This window comes from Aegilops tauschii, chromosome 4, assembly GCF_002575655.3.
Source record: "Aegilops tauschii subsp. strangulata cultivar AL8/78 chromosome 4, Aet v6.0, whole genome shotgun sequence".
Taxonomy (NCBI): Eukaryota; Viridiplantae; Streptophyta; class Magnoliopsida; order Poales; family Poaceae; genus Aegilops; species Aegilops tauschii.
This window is the reverse complement of record NC_053038.3, coordinates 29186628-29205392: the sequence shown is the minus strand read 5'-3', so window position 1 is coordinate 29205392 and position 18765 is coordinate 29186628. Positions and strand designations below refer to the sequence as shown.

At 43.7% G+C, this 18765-nt stretch overlaps 3 protein-coding genes across 3 annotated transcripts; 1 reads left to right on the top strand and 2 right to left on the bottom strand.

Annotated features, from left to right (window-relative positions):
- Positions 1 to 1097: 1097 nt before the first annotated feature.
- LOC141021630 (uncharacterized) lies at positions 1098 to 3582 on the bottom strand. Its single transcript, XM_073497475.1, has 8 exons — positions 3403 to 3582; positions 3120 to 3185; positions 2879 to 3034; positions 2578 to 2799; positions 2014 to 2506; positions 1736 to 1929; positions 1259 to 1396; positions 1098 to 1166 (listed from the first exon to the last, which is right to left on the bottom strand). Exons 1-8 carry the CDS (start codon positions 3580 to 3582, stop codon positions 1098 to 1100), a joined length of 1518 nt encoding a protein of 505 aa, XP_073353576.1.
- Positions 3583 to 10333: 6751 nt separating this feature from the next.
- On the top strand, positions 10334 to 12400 carry LOC123497567 (protein FAR1-RELATED SEQUENCE 5-like). Its single transcript, XM_073497474.1, has 4 exons — positions 10334 to 10342; positions 10419 to 10511; positions 10591 to 12235; positions 12366 to 12400. The coding sequence occupies exons 1-4, from the start codon at positions 10334 to 10336 to the stop codon at positions 12398 to 12400; spliced, it is 1782 nt and encodes a 593-aa protein (XP_073353575.1).
- Positions 12401 to 14952: 2552 nt separating this feature from the next.
- Positions 14953 to 17485, bottom strand: LOC109780000 (uncharacterized). The gene is made up of 8 exons (XM_045227497.1): positions 17306 to 17485; positions 17023 to 17088; positions 16782 to 16937; positions 16481 to 16702; positions 15917 to 16409; positions 15639 to 15832; positions 15162 to 15299; positions 14953 to 15069 (listed from the first exon to the last, which is right to left on the bottom strand). Exons 1-8 carry the CDS (start codon positions 17483 to 17485, stop codon positions 14953 to 14955), a joined length of 1566 nt encoding a protein of 521 aa, XP_045083432.1.
- Between the last annotated feature and the right edge of the window lie 1280 nt (positions 17486 to 18765).

Here is an 18765-nt window from a genome sequence, read left to right as displayed (position 1 = left end):
TAGTTTACACGGCGTGTTCTGAAACGCCTGTCGTAGTCGCCCGGTGGGCTTGATAACGACGGGCTTACTAAGACACGTTGTGGATGGGCGGGCAATTTTTTTACCTAAAATATTTTTTTTAGCTTTTCTAAACTAAACTAACACCTAGTGTGCTGTAAACCAACTTTTTGCTAACAAAATAACACGCAGTGTGCTGCCATAGTTTACTGTACAAAAACTTAACGACGACACGATTACATATATGTAAATGTAAACATTATTGTTGTTTTTGTAAACTATTTTTTTTTTCTAAACAAAATCGCCGCGTTTTTTTAATAATGCGCTACCATAGTTTAGTGTACAAAAAATAAACGAGATTGTATTACATATATGTAATCGTAACATTAGTGTCAAAAAAATAGTTAGTATTAAATATTTCTTCAACAAAATATCGTGTACACATACAAACGGTAAGTACGCATATAACTATTTGGAAACAAAAAATCATGTAAACAAAAAAAAAGACTGATTATATAATATTTATGAAACAAAATATCATGTGGACATAAAAAATGTAATTAAGTGTATAATCTTTTCGGAACAAAATAGTGGCAAAATCAATAAATATGTCTATTACATAAAATTTATAAGCAAGTGCGCAAAGCGTTTGAAAAATGTAGTCCTCCAGTACCACCCAATCACATGCAAAACTCCTCCGTGGCGCATCTATTTCTTCTTCTTTGATATCCGAATAACTTTGTTTTTCACTTCATCAAGCTTGTTTCTTTCCGAAAAGATAAGTTGCGCTATCATTACCTCTCTCGAATCATCAATTGACCTCTGAAAAAAAAGTGGTGTTAGCACAACGTTCATTGTACATCGTAGTACAAACATTACTTGCGTACCTGTGAAAATAAGCCTGTCCATTTGTCACCATCCCAATATTGAAAGCATCGAAGGAGAAATATTCCACACGAATTCCTAGTGCATACAATTTACGAAGATTAAATATTTACTGTATATACAGGACCAACATTCTGTCAAAGTAAGAACTCACCCATCATGTTGTTTTGGCATGTCATACGTTTGAATAGGCCAATTGGAAACATCTGGATAATTCACAATTCCGGTTGCATTTGCTTCTTGGTTGCATTTGCTTCTTGGATATCTTCTGCTAGTTGTTTTCTCTAAAGATATAATTAACATGGTGGAAAGAATGTCATTCAGTGTACTAAAGAAAATGAATGTTACCAAATGCACATTTGAAAGTTAAACCTACCAGGTCCTCAACGAGTTCTCTAGTAACACTGTCAAGTTTTCCGGTCATCAACGAGTCAAGAACCTGGAACTCTCTCTTCCCGCTATGCATGACAACAGTAACCCAGTGAGTGTTTTCCTTGTTTAGAGGAATATAAGTCTGCATCACAAGGACCATAAAACACAATCAGCACATACTATCATATGTATGTACCGTGTAACCAATCAAACTTACCTTTGATTTTTGAAATACTCGTCCTCACATCTATTCACGGGTCCATTACTATGCGACTCTGCTTCATAATCGTTACCGGCGGTCTTCTTTCCGGGTCTAATGTGAAGCAACCAATGTATCCTCCAAGTTGTCAACATGAAACGATCATCATTAACTTTGTCGACCAAATATGATGAGTATGCATTAATTACCTATAAATAATGTGTCAGATTTAACAATGGTATTTTTGAATCAATTGTAAAACAATATATGAAATTAACTTACGTCGCCACTTAGCCACTCATGGTTAATAATCTGACAAGCTCTCCGCACAGTGAGACCTTCTTCCATGCCATCATTGAAAATTTCTGTTTTGGCATGTTTTTGTGAATACTCATGCGCGCGCACGTACTTGATGGACGCTTTCACCACATCATACTCATCACTAGATTTGTTAACACCACCATTTTGGAAAAATTCTGTAACACACAACTCAAATATTTATAAACGCAAATATATAAATAATTATTACGCAAGAACAATTAGAAACACAAAAAACTTACTTCCTTTCGCAGAACGTTTTGCTCGCTTGTTCGGTTTAGGGACCACATAAGGAGACTTGACATGTTGTGATCCTCTGCGCTTGCGCCTGCCAGTAACCTCCTCCACTTCCTCTTGTACTCCTTGAGAACCAAGCGATGCATGCGATGCGATCTCGTCCGTCCCTAAAGATGTGGCGGCTTTTTCATCTGATACTTCTGGTACTTGGGTAGGATCATCCATATCACCCTTGAAACTATCCCAGTACTCAGGTGTGCAGTAAAAAGGTGTGTTTCCACGAGAAGTTACATCAACGCCGTCATCATCCTTTTGCAAATTCATTTTGGAAGGTGTGCGGAACCGGTCTGAATCATCTTTTTGATATACAAACTCTTTTTTCGGAAGTCCACCATCGTTTGAAGACTCATTAATGCCTCCGTACAGATTCTCTTCGTCTTCTTCCAGGTTACTGGGTTTGTAGAAGACGCCGGTTTTGTTCAGTTTCTCAATCATCCTCTGCAAGAAAACATTTCATCTTAGTTCTTCAATTCAGTGATGGACATTAAAGTGATGTGCTCAAGTGTTACCTGTGCGCATAACTCTGGCAAACGAAGCATTTCCTTCCGAAGCTCATTCATCTCACTCAAAATCCGGTCCATAGTAGGCTTCTGGCTCGAAGCCTCCGAGGTACTGCCCTCTTTCCTCATTCCAGTAATGTTAGATTTTTTGCTACTAGCTTTCTTGGTTTTTTGAGCTTCTTCTTCTGCAATTTTTTTTAGCCTGTACTCCTCTATAATGTTGTCATCGATCTACAAATGCAACAAGAGAATTATACATACCATATGCACACTTAATTTTATTTCATAAATGTAAAAAAAACATGATTACTCGGATTATCATCCCAACACCACGACCATATTCATAGTCGTATTTGTCTCTTCTCACAGCCATATCTTCCGTCCAGTTCCTCATCAGCGGGCTCAACAATGCCAACGGATCATATTTTGGACCGGTGATTGGTTGCACCTTCTCCCAATATAGGTACTGCAAAATACATAAACTAATTAAATTACATGTTCTTCCGTGACATTTTATAACAAAAGTGTTGAAATTAATAAATACAACGTACTTGCAAAAGGGCGAGGTTCCCCTGGGGCCACTGCCTAACATGGCCGTCCTGCAGAAGCTTACCAATCTCCGACAAACATAATCGCGAAGTGAATGCATTCCAGTTGAACTCCTTATCAACTTAATATTTTGCACTAAGGCATAGTATTTCTTCGGAACGTATTCATGAGACACTGGTGCAATTATAGTTCCTAAGAGAACTAGAAATGTCATCCGAATAAAGTCATCGTCAGTGCTCTTATTCTTCACAATCTTTTCTATGAGATCATCAATCATGATCTTACCATTTTTCTTGCTAACAAAACTAACTGGTATTTTTTGGTTGCTTTTTCTCCTTCAGTACTAAGAAACCCAAAAACATCCACTCCATTGTTTTTCCAACCAAATATGGAGTACACATCATCAGGCCTTAGTGAAATAAGGACTTTACTTCCAGCAGTACTTTTAGAACTCTCTTTGACCATGAATTTTTTGCTACTTGGATTGTAACCTTGGAGTAAAAAGTGAAGCAAAAAATCACGCATCTGTATCGATGGTATTCTAAACATGCCCTGCATATCCGTTTCATAAAACCGGAATTTCTGACTTGGTGACAGTTTATCAACTAGGCTAACCCACTTTTGAACAGAACATGGAATCACATCGTCGATATTCATACTGCATCAAATAGTTTTCTGTCACATAGCATCATACTGCTATGAGCCTCGTCGTATAAAAAACAGACAAAAAAAAACTTACACGACGGCGACGGTGGGAGAGGCACCGGCGGCGTATAGTGGGCGACGGGTCAGGGTACGCAGGCCGGCGCGGGCGCACTGACGGCGTTTGGACGGTGGAGCGACGGTGGAGAGGCACCGACAGCGTATAGAGGGCGACAGGTCAGGCCAGGGCAGGCCGGCGCGGGCGCCGTTTGGAGTGTGGGGCGACGGGCGGCGTACGTCGGCAGCACGTGCAGATCGCGGCGGCGGCAAGACGGGCTGGACGTACAAGGAAAATTTGCATGCGCGTCGGCTAACGACGTCGCCCGAGCGCTGATTGCGGCGTCGTTGTTAGTGGGACGGCCCCATGCACGCATGCGCGTCGGTTAGCGAGATGGCCGGCGTTTTTTTTTCATAGAGGGCCTCATTTTTTTAACTAAATAAAATAGGCTCATTTTTTTAAACTGTATCAAAAAAATTTACCTTAACCAATTTTTGTTAACTTAGCCAAACGTGCACATTTTTTTACTTAATCAAGTATGCTCATTTTTTTAACTTAGCCAAATGTGCCCAATTTTTTTCCACGTGCTACAGTGCCCTTGCAGGGCACGCACACAAAAAATTGTCGCGTTTTGAGTCCGTATGGATTTTCTACGATTTTCCGGGCCGAAAACCCCTAAAATACTGCCCGGACGTGACGCAACGTGCGTTCGTTGTCGGATTTCGTTCATTTTGGCTGTGGGGTGCCTGGGTGGGGCCCCACACGCGCTAGCAAAAGTTGGGTGCATTCCATGAAACCGCTCAGGTACTTGTTGTGGAAGGGGTTGGGTTCGGTATGGGGCGGAGGGGACCCTCGGTCGCACGTCTCCGCTTCACATCCGCCAAACGTGCCCATTTTTTCCACGTGCTACAGTGCCCTTGCAGGGCACACACGCAAAAATTTGTCGCGTTTCGAGTCCGTATGGATTTTCTATGATTTTCTGGGCCGAAAACCCCTCAAATACTGCCCGGACGTGACGCAACGTGCGTTCGTTGTCGGATTTCGTTCATTTTGGCCGTGGGGTGCCCGGGTGGGGCCCCACACGCATTGGCAAAAGTTGGGTGCATTCCGTGAAACCACTCAAGTACTTGCTGTGGAAGGGGGTGGTTTCGGTATGGGCGGAGGGGACCCTCGGTCGCACGTCTCCGCTTCGCATCCGCCAAACGTGCCCATTTTTTTCCACGTGCTACAGTGCCCTTGCAGGGCACGCACGCAAAAATTTGTCGCGTTTCGAGTCCGTATGGATTTTCTACGATTTTCCGGGCCAAAAACCCCTAAAATACTGCCCGGACGTGACGCAACGTGCGTTCGTTGTCGGATTTTGTTCATTTTGGCCGTGGGGTGCCCGGGTGGGGCCCACACGCGCTGGCAAAAGTTGGGTGCATTCCGTGAAACCGCTTAGGTACTTGCTGTGGAAGGGGGTGGTTTCGGTATGGGCGGAGGGGACCCTCGGTCGCACGTCTCCGCTTCGCATCCGCCAAACGTGCCCATTTTTTTCCACGTGCTACGGTGCCCTTGCAGGGCACGCACGCAAAAAGTTGTCGCGTTTCGAGTCCGTATGGATTTTCTACGATATTCCGGAAAATATTTAAAAAGTTGGGTTTACAAATATTTAAAAATATTCCAGAAAATTCATAAATGTTAATGAATTTAAAACTATTTCTGATAATGTTAATGAATTAAAAAATTCTTGGATTCATAAATATTAATGAATTATAAATATTCTCTATTTAAAAATATTTCGGAAAATGTTAATGAATTTATAAATTCTCGTATTCATATATGTTAATGAATTTAAAAATATTTCAGAAAATGTTAATGAATTTATAAATTCTCGTATTCATATATGTTAATGAATTTAAAAATATTCTCTAATTCATAAATGTTAATGAATTTAAAAATATTTCAGAAAATGTTAATGAATTAAAATATCTCACCTGTTTAATTTTATTTTTGTTTTTATTTGTTATATTTTTTATTTCAAAATTTCAATTTTTTCATCCACCGGGCTTTATTATATGCACATATTTTAACAAAATCTGAACATTTCTAAAACCAGTTTATAAACATTTAGATACACTTTTGATTTTTTATTCAGTTTTTTTTATTTTATGTGTTTTCACGATTTTTTTGTGCTACAATTTTTCGATAATTGCATACCTTATTCTGTGCTATGTATATTCGATGGAATTTTTTTTAATATATTGTGAACATTTTTATGCATGGGTCGGAAAATTTTCAAATTTTTTCAAAATAACCGTTCATTATTTTGCTAATCTTTTGAACAAACTTTGAAGACAAATTAAAACAAGATTCGAACAAACTAGATTGAACATAGAGATATTTTACATAGTCCATTCAACACTACCGAAACGAAACGAGTTTATCCGAACCTAAACGATACATAGTTCATACTTATAACATTTTTTTAAAATAAACAACTACTCCTACTCGTCGTCGCTAGCCGCGAGATCGATGAACTCCGCCGCGCCGTCACCGCCGCCGCCGTCGTCGTCGTCGTCGTCGCTGACCTGGGCTAACCGCTCCCAGTCGATGACGTCTTCGTCCGACGACTCCGACGCCTCCGCCTCCGCCTGCGGGACCACCGGCGGAATCGCCGCCGCCGCCTGCTCGGCGGCCTCCCTCGCAGCCGCCGCCGCATCTGCAGCTACCGACGCCCGCAGGGCGACGAGGTAACCCGGCGTATCGTCGGGATCGCCGTCCTCCCGAAGAACCACCTGCTCCGGCGGCAGTTCCACCTCCGGCGGGGCGGGGGGATCGGCGGGCGCCGGCGCAGGTGGTGGAGGGGCCCGACGGCCGCACGCTTCTGGACGGGGGCGCGGGACAAGAAGGCGGCGGCGGTCGCCGATGAGGTCTGGTGTGACGCCGGACTCCGCCAGCCGGTACGCGCCGATGACGGCGGCGTACTCTTTGCCGTCCCAGAACGCGTGACGGCCGGCGATGTTGTTGCGGCCGCCGGTCCGCTTCTCCTCTGCGGTGGCGCCGGGCCCGCGCCTCGGGTAGCCGTCCTTGTCGAGTTTCCAGTTGTGCGGAAGACGGCAACCCAGCGGCACGAGGAGCCCAAACCGGTACAACTCCTCTATCTCCGGCGTGCTCAGGCTCGATGGCCACGCGCTCGGTCCGTCGTCGCCGCCGGTGCCGGAGCTGCTGCCGCGGTAGAACGACATGTCGCCAGCGGGCGGACGGGGATGGAATGCGACGGGCGGGTGGGTGGGCAGATAATGTGACGGGCGGACGGGCCGGCAGTCGAGGGCGGCGGCGCGGCAGACGAGGGGACGGGGCGGCAGACGAGGGGATGGACGGGACGGGGCGGCGGGCCGCGGTTCACGCGCCACGACGCGCTTTCACCGGGGGCCGCGTGGATTGACCAACTGATGCGCGGATTGACCACCGACGCTCTTTGACCACCGACGCGGTTAGACGTACGTACGTCGCCACAGTAAAAAAATGCCGTCGGACGTGCGTACACGTACGTACGTCGACGGCCACGCGGGTACGTCGTGTGGGCGGGGCTGGGGGAGGGGAAGGGGCAATGACCATCCTACCCTTTTTTAAGTTTTCAGGTGAAGGGGTATAGGACGATCTGGACCGTTGATGTTTCCAGGGGTTGTACCGAAGAAGAAGCGATCAATACATCCCGCTTAACCATTCTGCATCCTAGGAGTGGTAAATATCTCCCCCGCTGCCCTGGGAGAAAAATATCTCCTGAATTAGGCATATGCTTTCCCACTAAGCTTACCAATTAAGAGGTACGGATCAGCGTCACCTGGAATTAAAGATGACATCGTTCGTTAGCGACGGCGGTCCTCTCGAGTGTCATGGATTAATATCAAAATCAAGCTTCTTAGCGGAGCGGATAACTATCTAGCCCCGCTTGACACTTCAAAAATCAGTCACATTTGTTCAAAAGTTGGAGCACATAACAAAACTAGTCAGAGTACATGAGTTATAGTAGAACACACACAGATAGCAAAGAGAAATGAGCATAAACGTACAAAGCAAAAAGTGTGTGTAAAAGAAATCATACAAACCCTTGAAAAATAATAAAAACATTCTGACACCGTAGATAGATGTACATTATGTTGACGTAGTGTATATATTTTAATATTTTTCTTGTCTAACACTTTGCTAGTCTAACAATGTACTCCCTCCGTTTTTATTTAGTCCGCATATTAGCTTTGGTCAAAGTCAAACTTTGTAAAATTTGACTTTGACCAAGTATATATACAAAAATATTAACATATACAATAACGAATCAATACCATTAGATTTATTATTGAATATACTTTAACATCATATAGCTTTGTAAATTAAGGAGTATTAATAGCACGGTCACAAAAGAAAATGGGGAAGATGAAGGCGGTGGCAGGAGCTATAGAGAACTAGATGATGCCCCGCGCGTTGCTGCAGAACATTGGTGTGGGATATCATTACTTTTTTCTAAGCATGTTAGCATGAAATGTCAGATGAAACACAAATTAACAGATGGTAATTGTTAGTAACTAAAATTATTATTATATAACAACAAACCCCGTAGTTTTTTTCATGTCTGGCAAACATGGCGAAACAACAGAAATAGGAGGGGAAAACTTAGGGTCAACTCGCTTAGTAGTGTAATCAGAAGGTAGCACATGGAAAAAATGATTCTTTTGCAAGAAGTTTACGTTCTCCTTTAACAGGGTAACAAATGACAGAATTGTGTATTAAGCCTAATAGGCAAGAATTTTCATGAGATAATATCAGTAACAAATTGACAGAGAATGGAAATCATATTATCTTGGCACAAACCTCAAGACCGTAGTTGGTCCAACAACACATTATTGGACATTGTCGTTGCTTAAAACATCAAGAATGTTTATCCTACAGAAATTCATTACGTACCTTCTTGTGTAAGCTGTCATATCGAGCAGTTCCTAGACGTTCCAGTAATCTACATATCAAACATAGAGTATTTGCCGCAAGATAAAAAAAATTCTATAAATTATGCACTGACAATAATATATCAAGAAAAACATATGCAAAAGCAACCTAAAAAAATATAATAGTAGTCGAGATCAGGCACGGACCTACCGGATCGTACCATGACCATTGGGCATTTAGTCATGTCATGCTTGGCAACCACGCTGCTTGGTGGGCTGGGAGTCATTCAGATCGCTGCCACTCAATTTTTTTATTTTTTAGAAAAGGAGGATGACCCTCTGCCTCTGCATCTGGGAGATGCATACAACGATCAAGGCCCACGCTTGGACATAGATCCGGCCGCGCCGCCACGACCCGATCCGGTCACGCCGCCGCCGTCCCTGGCGACCGCGACGCACCAGATCGCGAGGCCTCCTGCCGCGGGGGTGCGAAGTCGCCGAGGCGCCGCCACCACCCGCCGTGGTGTCCGGCCCGCCAGACAGTGAGATAGATGCTGATGGGATAGTATTGTCCATACTAAATTATGTATTTGTGTATCCGCCGTCCGTCGTAGGGCCGGCCGCCCGTGTACGTCCCGGCCCGTACGCCCGCGTCGTACACATACCGTGCAGTTCGGTAGTGCGATCGGGAAAGGAAAAAAACGACGCCCCACCCCGACACCCCATCCCCGCGTACGAAACCCTAGCGGCATCAACGGCGCCGTGGTCCACCGCCGTCACGACGTCGGGCGCCGTCCGTACTCACCCACGCGCCGTGTCATCGGTGTCGCGTGAAACCGACACCCCATCCCCGCCTAGGAAACCCTAGCGGCATCAACGCCGCCGTGGTCCACCGCTGTCACGACGTCGACCCCGACGTGCCCGTCTAGTCGCGAGCACCGACGGCGTCCGTATTCACGCACACGCCGTGTCGCCGGTGAAACGCCCAGCGCTCCCGCGTCAACGTTCTGTCCTGGTACGCGCCCTCCACGACGTGGGTGGCAGCAGTGCATCGGCGTCGACCCCAGGCGAGGACCCCTCGACGGCGCACAGTAGGTTCTCTGGCTCTTTTTTTCTTTTTGATTTGTCCATTGCATTTTTTATGCAAAATGATTCCCTACTTAGCTAAATTAGAGAGGAGAGTAGTGACCTCTTAATGACCTCATAATGATTTTGTATGTTCAAATTTGTATGCATGCCACATAGTCATGTCACTATTGACGAATTTACTGTATTCGCGATGATGTTGTGGAATGTTGGCATTGATCTCACACCTTATTTGTATGTGCATAGATGGAGCAAGTAACCGGATACGCCAGTGATGATTCCGGTAGCGATAATGGATCCTCGTCATTGAATGCGAACCAACCTTCCGGAGACAACTATATGAGTCAGGATGAATCGTACAGTGGTAATGTAAGTGCCTTCAATGTTGACCAAAACATATTGAATACAAACTAGTTATTTGACACTTACATGTCCTTTTAAATTTGTACAACTACATGGCAATGATGACGATGAGGAATATGATATAGATGAACAATTTTATGCAGATAGTATGAGCCAGGTATGTTGAAAAAATTGTAGGGCAATGATTGACATTAAAATTGTATGGCCACTTATTTTACTTTACATGTGCACAGATAAATGCTAATGGTGACAATGAGCGTAATAATATAGATGATGACAATGCCGAGAGCGAGGTCGATGCATCTCGTAGTGGGAGCAGTTGCCAAGTAAGTTCTTTACATTATTTATGGTTAGTAACAATACAAGAACAGATTGACATGCAAGGTTATATGTCATATTTTGCAGGGAGGTGTTGATGGTCCTAGCGGGAACGATGAGCACAGCGATGATGATCAGTTTGACCTTGACATGTGCTATGATGAATATCAGCAAGAGTCACTTGATAGGCATTGGTCAGTGATGGTAAAGACATTCAGGTCATTAGACGAGGTGTACATGTTCTACAACAAGCACGCGAGAGAACGTGGGTTCAGCATCAGGAAGGACTCGCTAAAACGTTCAAAGGATCGTGCAAGGACTGTGCGCTTGAGGAGGTATCTCTGTTCCGCCGCAGGAAAACGACAGGCCAAGTTCTGTACCATGGAAGGTCGGACCCGCAGGCTTAGACCGGAGAGTCGATTCTTCTACGAAGCCCATTTGAAAGTTAAGCTTGATAAAAAGCTTAATCTTTGGTATGTCAGCAGTTTCTTCGATGATCACAGCCACACTCTTGCACGACCGGACGAAGTCCCTTTCCTCCGATCTCATAATCAGATCAAAGCATTTGAGAGAGCTGAGATCTTAGCTATGGCTGGAGCTGGGATAAGAAAACATATCATTTTTGACAACGTCGTTAGCAGGTATGGGTCCTATGCAAAGTCACCGTTTCAGAGGACAAAGCTGTATAACATGTGCTATAGGGAGAAGATGAAATTGCTTGCACAAGGTGATGCTGATACTGCCATAGGAATCATGTTGACCAGAAAGGACAGAGATCCAGACTTCTTCTTTGAGCACACAGTTGACGCTGAAGGCAGGCTCCAAAACCTGTTCTGGTGTGATTCGCAGTCACGCCGGGATTATCTAGACTATGGTGATGTTGTCGTCTTCGACAGCACAGACAAGATGAACATGTATGGAATGCCGTTCATCCCTTTTGTGGGTCTGAACAACCACCGTTGCACTACGGTATTCGCATGCGCCATTGTTTCAGACGAGACTGAGGCTACATATGTTTGGTTGCTTAACACGTTCTTGAAAGCTAACTGTCAGAAGAGGCCCAAATCTGTAATTACCGATGGAGATGCAGCGATGATAAGGGCTATCAGGAAGGTGCTTTCTGATCTGTGGCATCGTCTATGTTCATGGCATATTGAAAAGAATATGCAGAAACACCTCAACCACAAGTCATTGAAGGAGTTCAGGGCATTATTGTACTATGCCACTACACATAAGGTTTTTGAGGAGAGATGGGCCGCGTTTGTGCGCAAATGGCAGACGGAGAGAATGAAAACATGGCTCCATAGGATGTACAGGAAGAGGACGCTTTGGGCTGCATCATATTTGTCTGGTGGGTTTTTCCTTGGTATGCGCAGTAATCAGAGGAGTGAGAGTCTGAACTCCAGCCTGCACCTTCATCTTGACTATGGTATGACGATCGTTGACATGATTGTACACTACGAGAATTGTATTGTTCGCCTCCGTGAGAATGAAGCTTATGATGACTACACGGCCTCACAGACTCTTCCAGTAACAGTGACTGAGTGTCAGGCCATTGAGTCGTATGCTGCGAAAGCATTCACGCAGGCAAACTTTTATATGTTGCAACAAGATATGAAGAAGGTACAGGAGCTTGAGGTAATTGATAGACTGACAGGGACCGATAGTCAGAGATTTGTGGTTGCGTGGAAGAATAACAGGGATCACAGATTTAATGTGGACTATACGCCAGGTAACTCGGCAGAAACTATAAAGTGTAGTTGCCGAAGTATGACTCGCAAAGGGCTTCCTTGCAAGCATATTCTTCATGTTTTGAATGCACTGAACTTACCTGTGATACCCAAGTGTTGTGTCCTGCGAAGATTCTCAAAAAAAGCACGAGCTGGACTGCCCGTGAAGCGCACCAGCGATCTGTTTGCGTGGGGTTGGTCGAGTGGTGAGGACAGAGCTAGATATAGTGAGTTGACCATCAAATCTTCAGAAGCATGTCATGTCGCATGCAGTAATCCTTTCTTATTCGACAAGTTGACGGCAGCTCTGGATGATATTATAGCGAATAAGGACATTCAGGGAAATGAAGATGATAGTCAGCGATGGTTCGTGAACAATAATCCATTTGAGCCTAAACGAGATCATATTCTGGTTCGTGATCCAGTAAAGGTTTCGACGAAGGGCGCACCTAAGCAGAACAGTAGAGGTCGCGGTAAGGGTGGCCCAGATGTGACAAAAAATAAGAGGCCTAAAGCATTTGACGAGAAATCTGGACGAAAATGTAGCATATGCAGCGGCTCAGGTCATAACAGGAGCACATGCAGCAAAAATGAAGAGTATGTCTATTCTTTGTTTATGTTAGTTTTGTTGTTTCATTTACGGTACATTGATTCTCATAGTTTATTCTATGCAGCAACTGGGCTTGAAGACAGAAGTGAGGACGGTGCATCTGTTTTACTGCATCCATTTATATGTAACTGTATGTCTTTTTACTTTGTTTATGTTAGTTTCGTTGATTCATCTATCGTACATTGATTCTCACAATTTTTTTTATTTATTCTATGCAACAACTGGGCTTGAAGACTCAAGTGAAGACGATGCAAGTGTTTTACCTATTCCATTTATATGAAAAACATTTGTTAAATTTATGTTCGTGTTGAGTATTTTATATGTGTGAAACAAGATTATTGCCTACAGACCGTTGTTATTTGAGACTTGTTATTTTCTGTCCACTATAATAAAATTACTGTGGTGACAATTGTTATGTTGAGACATCATTATTGTTGATATAAATATTCACTATTCATTGTTTATATTATGAATTCTGCATGTATTTACTACAGTTCCGTCGGCTGTCAAATATATTAAAATAAGAGAAGTACTCTGCGAATTATTGTTGAAAAAGAAAATAAAGGGAAAAAAATGCCCGCCCGTCTCCACAGCGTGTCTTACTAAGCCCATCATTATCAAGCCCACCAGGCGACTACAACAGACGTTTCAGAGCACGCCGTGGAAAGCAGGCCCAACAGGGCAGCATCGACGGGGTACATCGACGGGGTAGTAGACCAGAGGAGTTCAATGTGCCGACGGGAGCTGGGTATATAAACTGGTCGTCGTCGCCTTCGGCCGGCGAGGTGGGACTAAACTAGCGTTAGTTTCCCTGGCGCGTCGTCTCAGCAGGGGTTAACTGGGCCGGCCCACGGCGCGTCGAGCCGTCGAGAAGTCCGCGCCGTCCATGGCCTTTTTGGGCCGGCCCATGTCGCGTCTGGCTGTCTCCACGTCGCCCCGCGGCCGACGCAAGTTTAGTCCCACCTCGCCGGCCGAATGGGACGACGACCAGCTTATATACTCAGCTCCCGTCGGCACATTGAACTCCTCTGGTTACTACCCCGTCGATGTACCCCGTCGATGCTGCCCTGTTGGGCCTAGTTTACACGGCGTGTTCTGAAACGCCTGTCGTAGTCGCCCGGTGGGCTTGATAACGACGGGCTTACTAAGACACGTTGTGGATGGGCGGGCAATTTTTTTACCTAAAATATTTTTTTTAGCTTTTCTAAACTAAACTAACACCTAGTGTGCTGTAAACCAACTTTTTGCTAACAAAATAACACGCAGTGTGCTGCCATAGTTTACTGTACAAAAACTTAACGACGACACGATTACATATATGTAAATGTAAACATTATTGTTGTTTTTGTAAACTATTTTTTTTTTCTAAACAAAATCGCCGCGTTTTTTTAATAATGCGCTACCATAGTTTAGTGTACAAAAAATAAACGAGATTGTATTACATATATGTAATCGTAACATTAGTGTCAAAAAAATAGTTAGTATTAAATATTTCTTCAACAAAATATCGTGTACACATACAAACGGTAAGTACGCATATAACTATTTGGAAACAAAAAATCATGTAAACAAAAAAAAAGACTGATTATATAATATTTATGAAACAAAATATCATGTGGACATAAAAAATGTAATTAAGTGTATAATCTTTTCGGAACAAAATAGTGGCAAAATCAATAAATATGTCTATTACATAAAATTTATAAGCAAGTGCGCAAAGCGTTTGAAAAATGTAGTCCTCCAGTACCACCCAATCACATGCAAAACTCCTCCGTGGCGCATCTATTTCTTCTTCTTTGATATCCGAATAACTTTGTTTTTCACTTCATCAAGCTTGTTTCTTTCCGAAAAGATAAGTTGCGCTATCATTACCTCTCTCGAATCATCAATTGACCTCTGAAAAAAAAGTGGTGTTAGCACAACGTTCATTGTACATCGTAGTACAAACATTACTTGCGTACCTGTGAAAATAAGCCTGTCCATTTGTCACCATCCCAATATTGAAAGCATCGAAGGAGAAATATTCCACACGAATTCCTAGTGCATACAATTTACGAAGATTAAATATTTACTGTATATACAGGACCAACATTCTGTCAAAGTAAGAACTCACCCATCATGTTGTTTTGGCATGTCATACGTTTGAATAGGCCAATTGGAAACATCTGGATAATTCACAATTCCGGTTGCATTTGCTTCTTGGATATCTTCTGCTAGTTGTTTTCTCTAAAGATATAATTAACATGGTGGAAAGAATGTCATTCAGTGTACTAAAGAAAATGAATGTTACCAAATGCACATTTGAAAGTTAAACCTACCAGGTCCTCAACGAGTTCTCTAGTAACACTGTCAAGTTTTCCGGTCATCAACGAGTCAAGAACCTGGAACTCTCTCTTCCCGCTATGCATGACAACAGTAACCCAGTGAGTGTTTTCCTTGTTTAGAGGAATATAAGTCTGCATCACAAGGACCATAAAACACAATCAGCACATACTATCATATGTATGTACCGTGTAACCAATCAAACTTACCTTTGATTTTTGAAATACTCGTCCTCACATCTATTCACGGGTCCATTACTATGCGACTCTGCTTCATAATCGTTACCGGCGGTCTTCTTTCCGGGTCTAATGTGAAGCAACCAATGTATCCTCCAAGTTGTCAACATGAAACGATCATCATTAACTTTGTCGACCAAATATGATGAGTATGCATTAATTACCTATAAATAATGTGTCAGATTTAACAATGGTATTTTTGAATCAATTGTAAAACAATATATGAAATTAACTTACGTCGCCACTTAGCCACTCATGGTTAATAATCTGACAAGCTCTCCGCACAGTGAGACCTTCTTCCATGCCATCATTGAAAATTTCTGTTTTGGCATGTTTTTGTGAATACTCATGCGCGCGCACGTACTTGATGGACGCTTTCACCACATCATACTCATCACTAGATTTGTTAACACCACCATTTTGGAAAAATTCTGTAACACACAACTCAAATATTTATAAACGCAAATATATAAATAATTATTACGCAAGAACAATTAGAAACACAAAAAACTTACTTCCTTTCGCAGAACGTTTTGCTCGCTTGTTCGGTTTAGGGACCACATAAGGAGACTTGACATGTTGTGATCCTCTGCGCTTGCGCCTGCCAGTAACCTCCTCCACTTCCTCTTGTACTCCTTGAGAACCAAGCGATGCATGCGATGCGATCTCGTCCGTCCCTAAAGATGTGGCGGCTTTTTCATCTGATACTTCTGGTACTTGGGTAGGATCATCCATATCACCCTTGAAACTATCCCAGTACTCAGGTGTGCAGTAAAAAGGTGTGTTTCCACGAGAAGTTACATCAACGCCGTCATCATCCTTTTGCAAATTCATTTTGGAAGGTGTGCGGAACCGGTCTGAATCATCTTTTTGATATACAAACTCTTTTTTCGGAAGTCCACCATCGTTTGAAGACTCATTAATGCCTCCGTACAGATTCTCTTCGTCTTCTTCCAGGTTACTGGGTTTGTAGAAGACGCCGGTTTTGTTCAGTTTCTCAATCATCCTCTGCAAGAAAACATTTCATCTTAGTTCTTCAATTCAGTGATGGACATTAAAGTGATGTGCTCAAGTGTTACCTGTGCGCATAACTCTGGCAAACGAAGCATTTCCTTCCGAAGCTCATTCATCTCACTCAAAATCCGGTCCATAGTAGGCTTCTGGCTCGAAGCCTCCGAGGTACTGCCCTCTTTCCTCATTCCAGTAATGTTAGATTTTTTGCTACTAGCTTTCTTGGTTTTTTGAGCTTCTTCTTCTGCAATTTTTTTTAGCCTGTACTCCTCTATAATGTTGTCATCGATCTACAAATGCAACAAGAGAATTATACATACCATATGCACACTTAATTTTATTTCATAAATGTAAAAAAAACATGATTACTCGGATTATCATCCCAACACCACGACCATATTCATAGTCGTATTTGTCTCTTCTCACAGCCATATCTTCCGTCCAGTTCCTCATCAGCGGGCTCAACAATGCCAACGGATCATATTTTGGACCGGTGATTGGTTGCACCTTCTCCCAATATAGGTACTGCAAAATACATAAACTAATTAAATTACATGTTCTTCCGTGACATTTTATAACAAAAGTGTTGAAATTAATAAATACAACGTACTTGCAAAAGGGCGAGGTTCCCCTGGGGCCACTGCCTAACATGGCCGTCCTGCAGAAGCTTACCAATCTCCGACAAACATAATCGCGAAGTGAATGCATTCCAGTTGAACTCCTTATCAACTTAATATTTTGCACTAAGGCATAGTATTTCTTCGGAACGTATTCATGAGACACTGGTGCAATTATAGTTCCTAAGAGAACTAGAAATGTCATCCGAATAAAGTCATCGTCAGTGCTCTTATTCTTCACAATCTTTTCTATGAGATCATCAATCATGATCTTACCATTTTTCTTGCTAACAAAACTAACTGGTATTTTTTGGTTGCTTTTTCTCCTTCAGTACTAAGAAACCCAAAAACATCCACTCCATTGTTTTTCCAACCAAATATGGAGTACACATCATCAGGCCTTAGTGAAATAAGGACTTTACTTCCAGCAGTACTTTTAGAACTCTCTTTGACCATGAATTTTTTGCTACTTGGATTGTAACCTTGGAGTAAAAAGTGAAGCAAAAAATCACGCATCTGTATCGATGGTATTCTAAACATGCCCTGCATATCCGTTTCATAAAACCGGAATTTCTGACTTGGTGACAGTTTATCAACTAGGCTAACCCACTTTTGAACAGAACATGGAATCACATCGTCGATATTCATACTGCATCAAATAGTTTTCTGTCACATAGCATCATACTGCTATGAGCCTCGTCGTATAAAAAACAGACAAAAAAAAACTTACACGACGGCGACGGTGGGAGAGGCACCGGCGGCGTATAGTGGGCGACGGGTCAGGGTACGCAGGCCGGCGCGGGCGCACTGACGGCGTTTGGACGGTGGAGCGACGGTGGAGAGGCACCGACAGCGTATAGAGGGCGACAGGTCAGGCCAGGGCAGGCCGGCGCGGGCGCCGTTTGGAGTGTGGGGCGACGGGCGGCGTACGTCGGCAGCACGTGCAGATCGCGGCGGCGGCAAGACGGGCTGGACGTACAAGGAAAATTTGCATGCGCGTCGGCTAACGACGTCGCCCGAGCGCTGATTGCGGCGTCGTTGTTAGTGGGACGGCCCCATGCACGCATGCGCGTCGGTTAGCGAGATGGCCGGCGTTTTTTTTTCATAGAGGGCCTCATTTTTTTAACTAAATAAAATAGGCTCATTTTTTTAAACTGTATCAAAAAAATTTACCTTAACCAATTTTTGTTAACTTAGCCAAACGTGCACATTTTTTTACTTAATCAAGTATGCTCATTTTTTTAACTTAGCCAAATGTGCCCAATTTTTTTCCACGTGCTACAGTGCCCTTGCAGGGCACGCACACAAAAAATTGTCGCGTTTTGAGTCCGTATGGATTTTCTACGATTTTCCGGGCCGAAAACCCCTAAAATACTGCCCGGACGTGACGCAACGTGCGTTCGTTGTCGGATTTCGTTCATTTTGGCTGTGGGGTGCCTGGGTGGGGCCCCACACGCGCTAGCAAAAGTTGGGTGCATTCCATGAAACCGCTCAGGTACTTGTTGTGGAAGGGGTTGGGTTCGGTATGGGGCGGAGGGGACCCTCGGTCGCACGTCTCCGCTTCACATCCGCCAAACGTGCCCATTTTTTCCACGTGCTACAGTGCCCTTGCAGGGCACACACGCAAAAATTTGTCGCGTTTCGAGTCCGTATGGATTTTCTATGATTTTCTGGGCCGAAAACCCCTCAAATACTGCCCGGACGTGACGCAACGTGCGTTCGTTGTCGGATTTCGT